Below are 16,384 nucleotides of genomic sequence, written 5' to 3' on the forward strand. Positions count from 1 at the left end.
TCTTGCGCACCAGAAAGAACCAGGAGTAAAGACCCTTTCCCCTTTGAGACAAAGGAACATCTTCAATTGCCCTTTTTCTTAACAAGGTATCGGCCTCCGCTAGGAGCTCGTGCAGCTGGAACTGCGAGCAAACCGGTGGAATCGCTGGAGGCAGGCTGACGAAACGAAGACTGTATCCATTGCAAACAATATTCAGCACCCACTCGTCCTGAGTAATTTTTCTCCACTCTGCCAAGTAATTCTGTATGCTTCCCCCAACCGGAGCGGGTAACAGAAGAGGGGGAAGTAGCACCTCAGGACTTAGACCCGGCCGGGCCCTTGTTCGCCGAGGAGGACTGCTGTCTGCCTCTGCCCCTCTGATGCTTCTGGAATGGTTGCCGCTGGTACTGCTGCTGTAGTTGCTGTTGACCAGCTTGACGACCCTGCCCTCGTCTTTGAGAACCATACCGCCTCTGGAATGGGTGGAAGGACTTCTTCTGCTCTTTTGGTTTCTCCAAACCAACGGCTTTAAGTGTCTCTACCTCTGCCTTCATGCTGGCCATCTCCTCGTCCGCATGTGACCCAAAGAGAGTCGATTCAGAGAATGGTAAATTAGCGACTCTCTGTGCGCCTCCGGTTTGAGAGATGCAAGGCGCAACCAGGCATGTCGTAAATTGATGCCATGGCAGTAACCATGAGCCACCAGGAGGGAGGCGTCCGCCGCAGAGCTGATAACCTGATTGGAGACCATCATGCCCTCATTCACAATCTCCTGGAAATCTTCTCTCCTATCCCTCAGGAGTAGCCCCAGAAATTGCTGCAGGGACTCCCACAAGGAGCGGTCATAGCGACCCAAGAGCACCGAGGCCCTCGCCGCTTTCATGGAGGTTGCGGCCGTCCCGCAGATTTTCCAGCCAGCTGAGTCCATCTGACGGCTCTCCTTATCTGGCGGCACCATAGAAGACGGGGTAGTAGCATGCTGCTTCTTGGCAGCAGTTACGATAACAGAATCCGATACCGATCTGATCTCAGGAATGCTGGATCGGAATCCGGGGGCCTGTACTTCTTCTGCAGCCGGGACGGAGCTGACTTCACTGAGGCCGGAGTCAAAAAGAGCTCCATAGCCGGTTCCTCCGGTCCTGGCACCAAGGGCAACAAGGGGCGAGACAAATGCCGCTTGTGTAACGTTTCAAATATCACCAATGTAGAAGGTGTGGGTACCGTTAAAGTGATCCCCAACTTCGCTGCCCCTCTCAATAGCACCTCCTGAAATGTAACTATGTCATCCACCAGTGTCATCCTCGTATAGGGGGAATCCGATAGGGTGGGAGAATATCTCCGGCCCGTATGACGGGACCGTGACCTATCCCTCCGGTGATGATGACGGGACCGCGTCGAAGATCGACGGTCACTACGCGATCGATGTCTTCTGGACCGTGATCTAGACCTCCTAGGCCTCGGGCCATCCACTGGCCTTACAGGAGGTGGGAGCTGCGGAGGCAGAACCAGAGTCCTAGACTGTGGAGGCCTCGTAGGCGGTGACGGAAAGTCTGGCAGAGATGGAGGAGGCAGTTGTGGAAGCGGAGGAAGAGTCGGAGGTGGAGAAGTCAGAAGAGGAGGCAAAGGAGGTAGCGGAGGAGACTTCCTCGGAGGCAATGGCGGAGCCACTGGCGGAGGTGTAGGAGTCCTGGGCCTAGACGGCTAATAAGTACGAGAATATTCGGATTCCGAAGACCTAACCACCCTCCTCTTCTTCTGCGCAGGTCTTGAAGAGGATAATCTGGAGGCAGACCTCTTTTCAGCCGAGCGCCATTGCCGCCACGACCAGGGACTCGCCGATGCAGAAGACAGGATGACTACTGAGGCAGAGGACACCGTCCTGGCCCTTGAACGCCTCCTTGACGTCGACTTTTCCTTCCTCGACGTCAATCCCTTCGCCTTTCTGCTTCTCGACGTCGATCGTCTAGACGTCGATGAACACCTCGACGTCGACTCTCTTCTCTTCGACGCCGACTTATCTTTCCTTGACGTCGAACGTCGAGTCGACCTCGACGGTGAACGTCGGTGTCGCCTCGACAGCAAGCGCCGATGCCTCCTGGACTCATCTCGACATTGATGATATGTCGACACCGGTGAAGTCCTCGACGTTGACCTCGTCCGAGGCCTCGACGTCCTTTCCCTCGACGTTGAACGTCGACGACGCTTCGACCCAGAGCCCTGGGTCGACGGGGAACAGATAGTGGTCATGCCTCTCGAAACCGACGTCGAAGCCATATACGTCGACCGGGACCGGTGCCTTTTCTGGGCCTTTTCTTGACTGGGGAGCCCACCAGAGGCGGGAGCACGGGCAGAGGACATGACTGAGTCCTTCCATGCCCAGACCCACCTGGTTCTTGATGTCTCCTCTGCTCCAGGCCTTGGAGACGAATCTTCTCCCTGTCACGCAGAGTCCTCCTGGAGAAGACGTACATGCCAAGTATGCGTAGAAAAAAAAGTGCGGTAAACAGATTACTGCACATCCGTCAGATTTTGAGTAATATGGTAATACCATAAACAAACACATCAGTTTAAGGAATTTCCCCTATATGATGCATTCTCAAACTGCATTTCATCTTTTTCACTACAACATATAACCTTTCACGTGATTATATCCCTTCAGCAATCAGCACAGACTCTAAACAGACAACACATTTCAACTAGAGAAAATAATTGCCCCACTATGCTACACTTCCTTCTATAAGACTTCGGTGACTGATAGAATACCATGCTGCTTACCAATCGATTCAACCCTCTCAGACTGCACCATGCACCATTCCTCTTGACTAGTCTACCTCCTAATAGTCAGTTTCTAATGCCACTTAATGATGCATCCTCCCAGCAGACATTCCTCTTCCCACTGGGGCATGCATTCTCACACATAATTTCCCCTCCACTACACTACGCATTAATTTGACCATCTCCTATTGAGATATGCTACCACAGAACACATCTTTCCACCAAAACACAGCATCTTCCCCTACTCCCAGTAGTATCTCCTACTATTTTACAGAATCGTACCTTCCCCTCCATTCACTGAATGATGCCTTCAACTGTCTAGCCAACTCACTCATCAATTAGCTTTTCCCAGTAGCTCACGCCTACACTGATTGGCTAATTTTTTCTCCCTATGGATCACACATCTTGCCATTGACCACACCCCATTACACTGGTCACACGTTCATTGACCATACCCCATTACACTGGTCATGTGTTCATTGACCACACCCCATTACAATGGTCACACGTTCGTCCGTTTGACCATAATGAGCTCATTTGTAAAACTCCTTCACGGCTCAATGTCTCAATTTAAGGCTGTACTCAATAACCCACTAATCTCTCACACTATCTCAGTCTTTATGTATTTGAAAAAGTTATTGCTTAAGACATGCAATATATTTGTGAAAATCATGCAGAACATTTGTCGACTGACCATTATTAGGGAATCCCACCAATAACAAGAAGCATACTGGAAATGCTGTTCTGAGTCAATGTACATTCTCAAGGCATTAGGTTTTTTGTTTATTTTTCGCAAGTACAGACACTGTGATTTACATTTTGTGTTGAAAATGATGTAAATATGCAACAACATTAATTAAGGCTATGCATTTTAAACAAAAAGTAATTTTAAAGGTTACACACCTAAGTGCTAGCTTTATCAGGTTGATGCTTGTGGGTGAAAATTGCCCAGATAGCACGTGTGCATGGGTATCTGTAGATTTTTCTTACACTTGGTGGCAGTGCCCACCATCACTGCCACCGACACCTTCGTACCTGACTCTGCCACATCAGCAATCTCCACCCCTTGCTCTTGTGCCATGAAGCCCAGGACGGAAAAAATGGCGAAGCCAGACACAAAACTGGTACCACTGTTCAGGCATCCCAGCAGCATACAGTCCCTAAGTCACACACATGTCAGGGAGTGTGTTAATGAAAGGAGAAAGGTTTAGACTAAATCCCCACCTATTTACAGCACATAATCTAGGCAGTAACCCCATAGGCCGTCGACGTACCGGTAGCAGTTGTATTTGTACTTGTTGTAGCTGCCAAGGGATGTCATCGCTCCCAGGCAGATAGCATAGGAAAAGAAGATTTGTGTTCCAGCGTCGATCCAGACCTGGTGAAGGGAACGAAAAAGCAGGCTTAGAATAGAAGACTTATGTGTCAGTGAAGAATAGACAGTTCAGAAAAGTAAAATGACAGACATTCAGTGGCAAAGTAATAATGAGGAACTTTTATTCTGATTAATAATAAAGAAAATCAATTAAACATTAGGCCTGGACAGAATTCGCGGAGTTCCTCTATGCGGAACTCTGCAAAATGACTGCAAAACTGCACTATGCTACGCCTTTCGCACAGATTTTTAGCATTGGGTGTTTGTCCCACACCGGAAAATCCGCGCGAACTGCACCCTGCGCACCACAAGAGGGCGCTGATTCTAGTAGATGTTCTACTCAAGCTGCAGCTTCCTAAATGCGAACGGAAGTGGGAGCGGCCACCCGTGTTGAGAAATCTGAATGGAAGTGGTCTGAAGTAAGGGCCCGATTCACAAAACTAACTTAAGACAAAGTCCTAAACTTACTCCCATTTTGGTATTCACAGAAGACACTTACTCATTTTGGTATTCACAGGAGGCAATTATTCATTTTGGTATTCACAGAAGGCACTTACTCATTGATGAGTAAGTGCCTTCAGTGAATACCAAAATGAGTAAGTTGCTCAAAATGAGTAAGTTACTCAAAATGAGTGGAGAAACCATTGTTTCACTTTTGACCGAGCTACCGACATGCAGGGGATCAGTCAGCGAGAATAGCACTTGGGGCGTGGTGGCACTTCAACACCATTCTCACACTTTATTTCCTGCCTGGAACTGCTATACATGGCAAGGGATTCGAAACAGGAATAATTAGCAATGCACCATCTGCACTGGGAGGAATCCTCATGGATAAAAAGTTCCCCTGCCCCAAAGATGGTGAACAAGAACGCAATGAGAAATGTTGTATGCACAATCATTTTATCTTCCATACAAATGGCTAGCAGTAGACCTCAACTCCCCTAGAAGGACCAGCGCAACTCCAGGTCTGGGGCATCTAGAGGAGTATTAGCATGAGCAGCCACTTCAGGAATGGAGGGGAATAATAAGATAGTCCGTGACTAATTTGTAGAAATGAATTTGAATAGAGACAATCTTGTGTTGTGTGTGATACTAAAACACTGGTGCTACATACCTCTTGAATAATTTTCATGTATGTAACCCATACTGTAATTACAAAATGCATGAAATGCAAACCACACAGAAACGATTCAGAAAAGGGGGTGGTGATGAACAGAGTGTCTGAATTAGGCAGACCACTCTTACTCAGTCCAAAGATCAGGGCTTGATCCATCACCGGTATTTAGCTCACTGCACCATCCCAGCTCAGAACCTGGCTATATGCAAATCAGTCTGTCCCTGGCCCAGTGCATCATGGAAACAGGGCAGACTAAACTACCAAGCCAATTCTTCACCAGAAAGGAGACAAGCTTCCGGGGTCCGGTTTCTGGCATTTCAGCCGTCGTCGGCCCGGCTTGCTTGAATCCTGATGGTGCAGTGAGCAAGGGACTCATGTCTGAGTATACCCTGCCACACCTATAGTGGCCAAAAATGATTCAGAAAAGGGGGTGGTGATGAACAGAGTGTCTAAATGAAGCAGACCACTCTTACCCAGTCCAAAGATCAGGGCTTGATCCATCACCGTGATTTAGCTCACTGCACCATCCCAGCTCAGAACCTGGCTATATGCAAATCAGTCTGTCCCTGGCCCAGTGCATCATGGGAACAGGGCAGACTAAACTACCAAGCCAATTCTTCACCAGAAAGGAGACAAGCTTCCGTGGACCGGTTTCTGGCATTTCAGCCGTTGTCGGCCCGGCTTGCTTGAATCCTGATGGTGCAGTGAGCAAGGGACTCATGTCTGAGTATACCCTGTCACACCTATAGTGGCCAAAAACGATTCAGAAAAGGGGGTGGTGATGAACAGAGTGTCTGAATTAAGCAGACCACTCTTACCCAGTCCAAAGATCAGGGCTTGATTGATCACTGTTATTTAGCTCACTGCACCATCCCAGCTCAGAACCTGGCTATATGCAAATCAGTCTGTCCCTGGCCCAGTGCATCATGGGAACAGGGCAGACTAAACTACCAAGCCAATTCTTCACCAGAAAGGAGACAAGCTTCTGGGGACCGGTTTCTGGCATTTCAGCCGTCGTCGGCCTTGCTTGAATCCTGATGGTGCAGTGAGCAAGGGACTCATGTCTGAGTATACCCTGCCACACCTATAGTGGCCAAAAACGATTCAGAAAAGGGGGTGGTGATGAACAGAGTGTCTGAATTAAGCAGACCACTCTTACCCAGTCCAAAGATCAGGGCTTGATCCATCACCGTTATTTAGCTCACTGCACCATCCCAGCTCAGAACCTGGCTATATGCAAATCAGTATGTCCCTGGCCCAGTGCATCACGGGAACAGGGCAGACTAAACTACCAAGCCAATTCTTCACCAGAAAGGAGACAAGCTTCCGGGGACCGGTTTCTGGCATTTCAGCCGTCGTCGGCCCGGCTTGCTTGAATCCTGATGGTGCAGTGAGCAAGGGACTCATGTCTGAGTATACCCTGCCACACCTATAGTGGCCAAAAACGATTCAGAAAACGGGGTGGTGATGAACAGAGTATCTGAATCAAGCAGACCACTCTTACCCAGTCCAAAGATCAGGGCTTGATCCATCACCGTTATTTAGCTCGCTGCACCATCCCAGCTCAGAACCTGGCTATATGCAAATCAGTCTGTCCCTGGCCCAGTGCATCATGGGAACAGGGCAGACTAAACTACCAAGCCAATTCTTGACCAGAAAGGAGACAAGCTTCCGGGGACCGGTTTCTGGCATTTCAGCCGTCGTCGGCCCGGCTTGCTTGAATCCTGATGGTGAAGTGAGCAAGGGACTCATGTCTGAGTATACCCTGCCACACCTATAGTGGCCAAAAACGATTCAGAAAACGGGGTGGTGATGAACAGAGTATCTGAATTAAGCAGACCACTCTTACCCAGTCCAAAGATCAGGGCTTGATCCATCACCGTTATTTAGCTCACTGCACCATCCCAGCTCAGAACCTGGCTATATGCAAATCAGTCTGTCCCTGGCCCAGTGCATCATGGGAACAGGGCAGACTAAACTACCAAGCCAATTCTTCACCAGAAAGGAGACAAGCTTCCGGGGACCGGTTTCTGGCATTTCAGCCGTCGTCGGCCCGGCTTGCTTGAATCCTGATGGTGCAGTGAGTAAGGGTCTCATGTCTGAGTATACCCTGCCACACCTATAGTGGCCAAAAACGATTCAGAAAAGGGGGTGGTGATGAACAGAGTGTCTGAATTAAGCAGACCACTCTTACCCAGTCCAAAGATCAGGGCTTGATCCATCACCATTATTTAGCTCAATGCACCATCCCAGCTCAGAACCTGGCTATATGCAAATCAGTCTGTCCCTGGCCCAGTGCATCATGGGAACAGGGCAGACTAAACTACCAAGCCAATTCTTCACCAGAAAGGAGACAAGCTTCCGGGGACCGGTTTCTGGCATTTCAGCCGTCGTCGGCCCGGCTTGCTTGAATCCTGATGGTGCAGTGAGCAAGAGACTCATGTCTGAGTATACCCTGCCACACCTATAGTGGCCAAAAACGATTCAGAAAAGGGGGTGGTGATGAACAGAGTGTCTGAATTAAGCAAACCACTCTTACCCAGTCCAAAGATCAGGGCTTGATCCATCACCGTTATTTAGCTCACTGCACCATCCCAGCTCAGAACCTGGCTATATGCAAATCAGTCTGTCCCTGGCCCAGTGCATCATGGGAACAGGGCAGACTAAACTACCAAGCCAATTCTTCACCAGAAAGGAGACAAGCTTCCGGGGACGGGTTTCTGGCATTTCAGCCGTCGTCGGCCCGGCTTGCTTGAATCCTGATGGTGCAGTGAGTAAGGGACTCATGTCTGAGTATACCCTGCCACACCTATAGTGGCCAAAAACGATTCAGAAAAGGGTGTGGTGATGAACAGAGTGTCTGAATTAAGCAGACCACTCTTACCCAGTCCAAAGATCAGGGCTTGATCCATCACCGTTATTTAGCTCACTGCACCATCCCAGCTCAGAACCTGCCTGTATGCAAATCTGTCTGTCCCAGGCCCAGTGCATCATGGGAACAGGGCAGACTAAACTACCAAGCCAATTCTTCACCAGAAAGGAGACAAGCTTCCGGGGACCGGTTTCTGGCATTTCAGCCGTCGTCGGCCCGGCTTGCTTGAATCCTGATGGTGCCGGTCCCCGGAAGCTTGTCTCCTTTCTGGTGAAGAATTGGCTTGGTAGTTTAGTCTGCCCTGTTCCCATGATGCACTGGGCCAGGGACAGACTGATTTGCATATAGCCAGGTTCTGAGCTGGGATGGTGCAGTGAGCTAAATAACGGTGATCAATCAAGCCCTGATCTTTGGACTGGGTAAGAGTGGTCTGCTTAATTCAGACACTCTGTTCATCACCACCCCCTTTTCTGAATCGTTTTTGGCCACTATAGGTGTGGCAGGGTATACTCAGACATGAGTAAAGCTAAAGCCAATAATACTTGAAATACATTTATTAATTAAAAACAAGAAGTTGTATAAGCAATAGGTTGCGCACAGGAAAGAGGGAAGTGGTAGTGCTTGGTAGTGAAAGGGTAAATCATGGAGATACAGGTGAGTATATTTGGATTCTTTCAAACATTACTGGTACTCAAAACCAGTATCAGAAGACCTGCTGCGGCTCAATCTGTGTTGCTCCTACGATTAAGATGCAGAGACTGAGGGCATGACGGGCCGGTAGTTAAATATGTCGGGCAGCCATGCGAGGCAACGTACATAGCATCCCTCCCACTCCTGTAAATACTTGCATGTCCACGGGCATTGTCACTGAATGTATATATTTCCAGTGCTTTATTGAGTTACACTGCAGATTATATATAGGCAGCTTACATAACAACCCTCACACTTCTGTACATACTCTCACATATTACACTTTATGTATGATCCCGGTTGCTATGGACACCAGCGTGTATGCCCGAATGCCCTTTACGCTACTGCAGGCATAGGACGCACACCGCACGGCGACGCTTCAACGTGCACGTCTCGCACGGCCGCCCGACATATTTAACTACCGGTGCGGCATGCCCACAGTCTCTGCTTTTTAATCGTAGGAGCGACGCGGATTGAGCCGCGGACCAGAACTTTCAGGTATTGACAGCCCTGGGGTATTTTTAGGGCACAGTCCCGCCCGTTTCTGCCTCTGTGCGGGCACATGTTCATCATTATCCTAGAGGGTTACTACAGTTTACGACGCCCTCCATTACACAAAGACCTGTACTCGTGTCCCACCTATTGTACACTATAAATTGCATTTGGTGCAAGAGTAATTTAGAGATTACATGTAAATAAGTGTTTTACTTTGGACAGGTCTTCCGATACTGGTTTTGAGTACCAGTAATGTTTGAAAGAAGCCAATTATACTCATCTGTATCTCCATGATTTACCCTTTCACTACCCAGCACTACCACTTCCCTTAAACCTTCCTTCTTTCATGTGCGCAACCTGTTGCTTATACAACTACTTGTTTTGAATGTAATAAATGTATTTCAAGTACTATTGGTGTTAGTGGCACTTTTCTGTGTGGTTTGCATTTCATGCATTTTGTAATTACAGTATGGGTTACATACATGAGAATTATTCAGGCGGTATGTAGTACCAGTGTTGTAGTATCACACACAACACAAGATTGTCTCTATTTGAATTTATTTCTACAAATTTGTCACGGACTATCTTTGTATTACCGTATTGTACCCAGGTCCAGTATGACTTATTAAGTTACCCTATTATCTATAATGTAAATAAATGTAAATGTTGTGCTTTTATATAGCGCACGTATCATCCCCCAAAGGGATCTCACGGCGCTGTGCACATACCGCTGTGGAACCCTTCCTGGCCTTTCCGTGACGTGCCCACTATTGGGCACCCCCAAGGTGAAGCCAGGCATCTTAGCGCTGTTGGGGCGATTAAGCAAGCTATTGCCCAGAGTTGCAGAGTGGGACCCATGATTAGACTAGGCGAGAATTATCAGGTCCGGGGAAATTGAGCCCAAGACCCACCGAGGCGGGAATTGAACCCTGGTCCGGGCCAGACCTCTGCATCAGGGTCTGCCGCTCTAACCATTGAGCCACACTTCTCAACATAATGACTTCCGGAATGGAGAGAGAAGATGCAGAACCTGAAGTGGCTTATGCGGCATCAAGAAGAAGAGCAGAACATGGTGCGCTATTCATCCAGGCAAGGAGGAAAGAGCTTGTATCAGAAGATGGTCAAGAAGACCAAAGACTGTCACAGGACAGTGACAGAGAAGAATAAGGGAGAGTATCATTGAGGAAGCGGAAGTGCAGAGAGAATGAAGTGATAGTGTTAAGTGTGCCTGGGTCTCCATCAGAGGAGATTGGGGCAGAAAGCGTGATTATAGGTAGTGAGAAGAACATGTTCTATGGAAATCATGAGAGAAGATCCAACCGAAGGAAAAGACATGAGGTTAAATGGAGATAGCAAAGGAAAGCTCCTCAGTAAGGAGTGAAGGGAAAAGGCAGCTTAAGGGCTTTTTGATAAGTAATATATGAGAAAGACGAAAATACGTGTCAGAAGGAATTCGTGATCGAGAAGAGGAATCCCAACAATAAGAGCATTCAATCTCATAGGGAGAATGACACGCCCACGACAGCCTAAGAGGCAGTAGACTTTAGAGAGCTGTGGAGGAAGGCAGATGCCAACAAATGGTGGATGTAACCAATCACAATAGAATGGAGGAGTGGAGGGGGGAGATTTTTGTCAAAACCGGAAAGGTGTAAGGTGCAGAGGCTTGAAGGCAGCAAGTGGAAAGAGTCGAAGGAGAATAGCCCAAGGTTCAGTGACCGCGAATGAGAACAAAAGAGAACAACAGCACAGGGAACAAGAAGCCATGTATTTGTGGACAGGTGCAGGTTTAACAGGCTCAAAAGATGTTCAGAAGAGTGGGTGGGAAAAGGTTCCAGGTCTGCCTTTTGCCATGCTGGCAAGACAATGGAGACATATATGAGAATAAAGAACAACCTGTTGAGAAAATTCTTATGGCACACCTGATGACAGGCTACTAAAGATAAAGAAATCTCAATAACTTGAGGATTAACTTACAGCAGTGAATAGCAAAGACAGATCCATGCAAAGGTCACCCAGAAAATAGTGTTATCAAACAAGGGGAAGGAAGGTTGGACAATTTTTAAGGGGGTCCAATGTACTTGTCCTGACAACAGTAAACAATAAGAGGTGTACAGAGTTCCCCCAGGAGAGCTCTAAAAATTAGCTCAACCAGTAATTCTCTCTCACTCAATCTAGACAAAGGGTGAAGTGAGGGTCTCAAGTGTGCGGTGTAGACCCATATTCCAGAATGTAAAGGTACCTCACACAGGCTACCGACAGGACTACAGCTGTAGCCCCAGTCGATAGTCGTCCAGCCTCATCATCGGTACCCTGCTCCTTCGGCAGGCTGGCGGTGCAATGCCCGTCGGGCAGCGATGGAAGCTGCACTTTTGATGGAGATCTTTTATTCTGGGCCAGCGGGTGTGTGTGTGTGAGGGGCCTAAGGGAGTGTAATAGTGAGCGTGGTAGTGAAGTTAAAAGAAGTCAGGGAAGTCCTGTTGGTGAATATTTTAATAGTCAGGCTTCCTGCTTCATTAAAAAGGTACAGGGGTACTAAGGGGTGGTAGGTAATGGAACCAACCCTTACTCGACCCTTAAAGTGCAAGAAATGGTCAACATGTTTCACGCCCTAAGGGCGATTCATCAGGACCTGGGTGCTCATAAATTACTCGGGTCCTCTAAGTTTTGCAGGACACCAGTATACGACCTGAGGCAGTGTCGTATCGTGATGGTTCCACAGAGGGGGCCTCCTGGGAACCCTAATGTTTCCTCCTGGAAACCTCACGTGCCGTCCAAGTGGGGCCGGCAGCGAATGAGGAAGTCCTCTTACGTCGCTGCAGGCAAGCTGCCAGCTGTCCAGACCGTTTGTTTCCAGTGGGAGGGGTAGGTGCAGAGCAGCTTGCCTGCAGCGACGTAAGAGGACTTCCTCATTCGCTGCCGGCCCCACTTGGACGGCACGTGAGGTTTCCAGGAGGAAACATTAGGGTTCCCAGGAGGCCCCCTCTGTGGAACCATCACGATACGACACTGCCTCAGGTCGTATACTGGTGTCCTGCAAAACTTAGAGGACCCGAGTAATTTATGAGCACCCAGGTCCTGATGAATCGCCCTTAGGGCGTGAAACATGTTGACCATTTCTTGCACTTTAAGGGTCGAGTAAGGGTTGGTTCCATTACCTACCACCCCTTAGTACCCCTGTACCTTTTTAATGAAGCAGGAAGCCTGACTATTAAAATATTCACCAACAGGACTTCCCTGACTTCTTTTAACTTCACTACCACGCTCACTATTACACTCCCTTAGGCCCCTCACACACACACACCCGCTGGCCCAGAATAAAAGATCTCCATCAAAAGTGCAGCTTCCATCGCTGCCCGACGGGCATTGCACCGCCAGCCTGCCGAAGGAGCAGGGTACCGATGATGAGGCTGGACGACTATCGACTGGGGCTACAGCTGTAGTCCTGTCGGTAGCCTGTGTGAGGTACCTTTACATTCTGGAATATGGGTCTACACCGCACACTTGAGACCCTCACTTCACCCTTTGTCTAGATTGAGTGAGAGAGAATTACTGGTTGAGCTAATTTTTAGAGCTCTCCTGGGGGAACTCTGTACACCTCTTATTGTTTACTGTACCCAGAAAATAGTGCACAGATATTCAAATATTTGGATGCCGTACGAAACGTGCATGTTATATTCGGGGCTGGGAGGACAGCATGGCTCATGTACGATCAGGACATCTGCCCTTGGAAGGTGATGGAGGATGCATCACTATGGTGTGGGAACGTGGTCATTAATCTAATTGGCACATGGAGTTGAGCCCAGTAGTTTTGCTGCTTCTCTTCATGCTGATTATTGTCTCCTCTTCCTCACTGACCCTTACATTGGAATTCAAACAATGAAGGTGTGAGAAGGAGATAGAGGAGAGGAGTTGGTCCAACGGCTAGGGCGTGCGACCTCAAATCTGGGGAACTGGCTTCGAGTCTCGGCGACGACGTTGAAGAGCCTGTGACTCTGGGCAAATCACTCAATCTCTCCGTGCTTAACAAAAATTAAAGTGTCCTCGTGTAATGCAACTGGTGCAATGTAAAGCGCTCTGATAACCAATTCGGGTCAAGTTCGCGCTATATAAAACTCTGTAAAAAGAAGAGAAAAAAAAGGATTCCAAGATCAGCAGCAAGCACTGGTAAGGGGGAATGGCACCAGAGTGTTGATACAACTGTAAATGTAAATGTACACTATGGTACGCTATGACAGTGAAGTGGCCTGTGGGAGAAAGTGCAGGTAACACACTAAGTCACAGGAAATCCATCAGGGTATGTTGGCAATGAAATGAGCAGCAAAACAGTATATTCAACCAAACTACCTTGATTCCATTCAGACCCTGGTATGACGTGTTCTGATACTGACAATGCAGATTACAAAGTGAAAAATCAAATTAGCTGTCAGGTTACAATAGATGCAGCTTCATATCTCTAAGTGCTAGAAGTGGAACCTGGGGACAAGTGGTTTGTGGACTGAACTATGGCCATTGGATTCACAGTACTGTGCATCCTCTCCCAAAAAAATAGTAAATTTTTAGATCTCGCCTAGCGTTGCTGTGCACATGCTTAGCTCGCTCAGAAGCTGTGTCACGCTGCCTTGCAAGCACCAGTCCGGGTCTCTGATTGGGCCGGACAAAAAAGGAGACATGGCACTGTGTGTTTATTTTTGCATCTTGCTTTCGCCTTTGAAAGCGCAATGCAAAAATAAACAGCGGATGCCTGTGTGTCTGGCAAGTGCTTGTTATTAAGTGGCACTAGTGGTGTCCTACGAGGGATCCAAACGTCACAAACACAGACATATTAATGTAAACATGTACACTACCACATTGGAACTATAGCTCTGTCAGAAGGCTTGAACATCTAACCATGCTCTTAAAGCTACAGCTCTGCTGCTTCTCTCGTACCAAACCTGGCAGGTGTACACACCTCCACCTGGCTCTGACTGTCGATGTGCTCAGAGAGGATGATCATGCTTTTGGCCGACTCGTTGTACTTAACCTCAAGGTCCTTCAGGTCCAGCCCCTGTGGCAGAGGCCGGGCACCCCGCTGACCGTGACGAACACTCTGTCCCCATCTGGGTAGGTAATCGGGTCCAGAGCCCGCACCCACATGTGGCAAGGCAGCTCCACCAGCAGGCGGCCGACAGGACTGATGACCAGTGTCCACTATTTCAGAGGCAGGTTCTTGGCGGAGCTGGCATACAGCCTGCAGGGCACAGCCCAGCATGGGCGAGAGTAAGTGGGCGACAGCCGGTAGACCGTGGCACAGCCTAGCAGTATGTGCACGGAGCAGTGCAGGGCGCCATTCAGTGCCGATATTAGGAGCGCCATGGGGAAGGCAAGAGCCATACCTGCGACCTGAAACAATCACAGACTGGTCGGGGTTATGTTTCCTCTACATGTGCAACATTTTGCAACTCTTAGAAAGAGCAGCATTCCTACGAGAAAACTTCTGTAAGTCGAAACTTTATGCCGGGAGTACTAACCAATCCTGTGAGTCTGCCAAGTTTGTCATCCAATGCCGAGCAGCTTCAGTGACTATCCTATCAAAAACTGGTTAATAAGCACAGCAACGCAAGCATGTGTTTGCCTGTATATGGAAAAAAGCGCAACCACCCCTAAGACGTTGAAAAATTAGCTCAACGTGGAGAGAACATTGTTTGGCTCATTGGCAGACCACGTCCCTTAACATTATGAAGAGATGGAACCAGGGGTCTAAGGGCCAGATGTAGGTAGGCATTTACCGGTCGGTAACGGCCGAATTCGGCCGTTACCGACCGGTAAATGCAATTTGAGATGTAGGGCCCTGTATTTTACAGAATCGGTAAATTTACCGATCAGTAAATTTACCGATTCTGTAAAATACCGAATCGGTATTTTTTCCGATTCGGTAAAATTGATATGTAGGTGGGACTCTTCTGAGTCCCACAAGCATTACAGAATCGGTATTTTACCATCAAATACTATTTGATGGTAAAATACCGATTCTGGTGTGCATGCACATGTGTGCATGCACACCTGTGCCATATGACAGGCAGACCTGCCCTTAGGGCAGGTATGCCTGCCACATGCCCCCCGAACCTTTTTTGGGGGTGCTAGAGGGTGTCAAAGTGACACCCCCTGCACCCTTGTCAGAATCGGTATTTACCGATTCGGTAAATACCGACCGGTAATGCCCCATTCATTCCTATGGGCTTCAAAGCTCATAGGAATGAATGGGGCATTACCGGTCGGTATTTACCGAATCAGTAAATACAGATATTTACCGATTCGGTAAAATGAACATCTGAATGTTCCTACATATCCACCCCTCAGATTTACCGATTTTTAATTACCGAATCGGTAAAATTCGGTAATTAAAAATCGGTAAATCTCATTTACCTACATCTGGCCCATAGTTTATAAAGAAAAGTAGCATGGGAACTGCGAGTGTTGTCGGCGAAAGGGAGGGGGCGGGGGTCAGAGATATGGCTACAATGGCAAAATATTGTGTAACTAATTTGTTTTCCTTTCACCTACATGTAACTGTATATCAAATATATTCCACACACCTTACTTAAAAAACAAGCATTAACAATGTAATAGGTCTCGCCTTTCATTAAGTTAAAGCCATTTGCTTTGCTATACAATACCATTAGCAAAGCAAATGGCTTTAACTTAATCAAATGCGAGACCTATTGCATTTTCAATGCTTGTTGAATAGATTTCCTAAATAAAAGATCAAGCAGGACAAGTTGTGTATTGCATTATGTTGACATATTTTTGTTTTCATGAAGTAAAGAGAAGAGTGTATCAGTCTGTTAAAAACTTGGGAAAAGTACTTCAGGTCCTTTGGACCCCAGAACAGACAGACGTCTTCTATCTTCCAAGGATTAATTGTGCACCATCAGAAATCGATTGGGTTTGACGTCACGAATGGTACATAAGCCTCCTGGCTCAGCCCAATTTTGAGTTGAAAGTTGTTTCAAGACGTTTACATTGTGCATGTGCGTTTAAATTAACAACAAAGCGTGAGGTAGTGAAGTGACATCAAACGCCCTTTGACCAATGTAACAAGCAT

The 16,384-nt window shown here is 47.8% G+C and overlaps 1 protein-coding gene across 1 annotated transcript in view; it reads right to left on the bottom strand.

Annotated features, from left to right (window-relative positions):
- Nucleotides 1-16,384, bottom strand: part of SLC6A6 (solute carrier family 6 member 6) — a 291,079-nt gene that overhangs the window by 49,476 nt on the left and 225,219 nt on the right. Inside the window, exons 8-9 of the mRNA XM_086939260.1 lie at nucleotides 4,029-4,132; nucleotides 3,790-3,914 (exon numbers count right to left, since the gene is read on the bottom strand). Coding sequence (XP_086795386.1) covers nucleotides 3,790-3,914; nucleotides 4,029-4,132 — 229 coding nt within the window. The remainder of the gene's footprint in view (nucleotides 1-3,789; nucleotides 3,915-4,028; nucleotides 4,133-16,384) is intronic.

The sequence above is a fragment of the Lissotriton vulgaris genome, chromosome 9 (assembly GCF_964263255.1).
Source record: "Lissotriton vulgaris chromosome 9, aLisVul1.2, whole genome shotgun sequence".
Lineage (NCBI taxonomy): Eukaryota > Metazoa > Chordata > Amphibia > Caudata > Salamandridae > Lissotriton > Lissotriton vulgaris.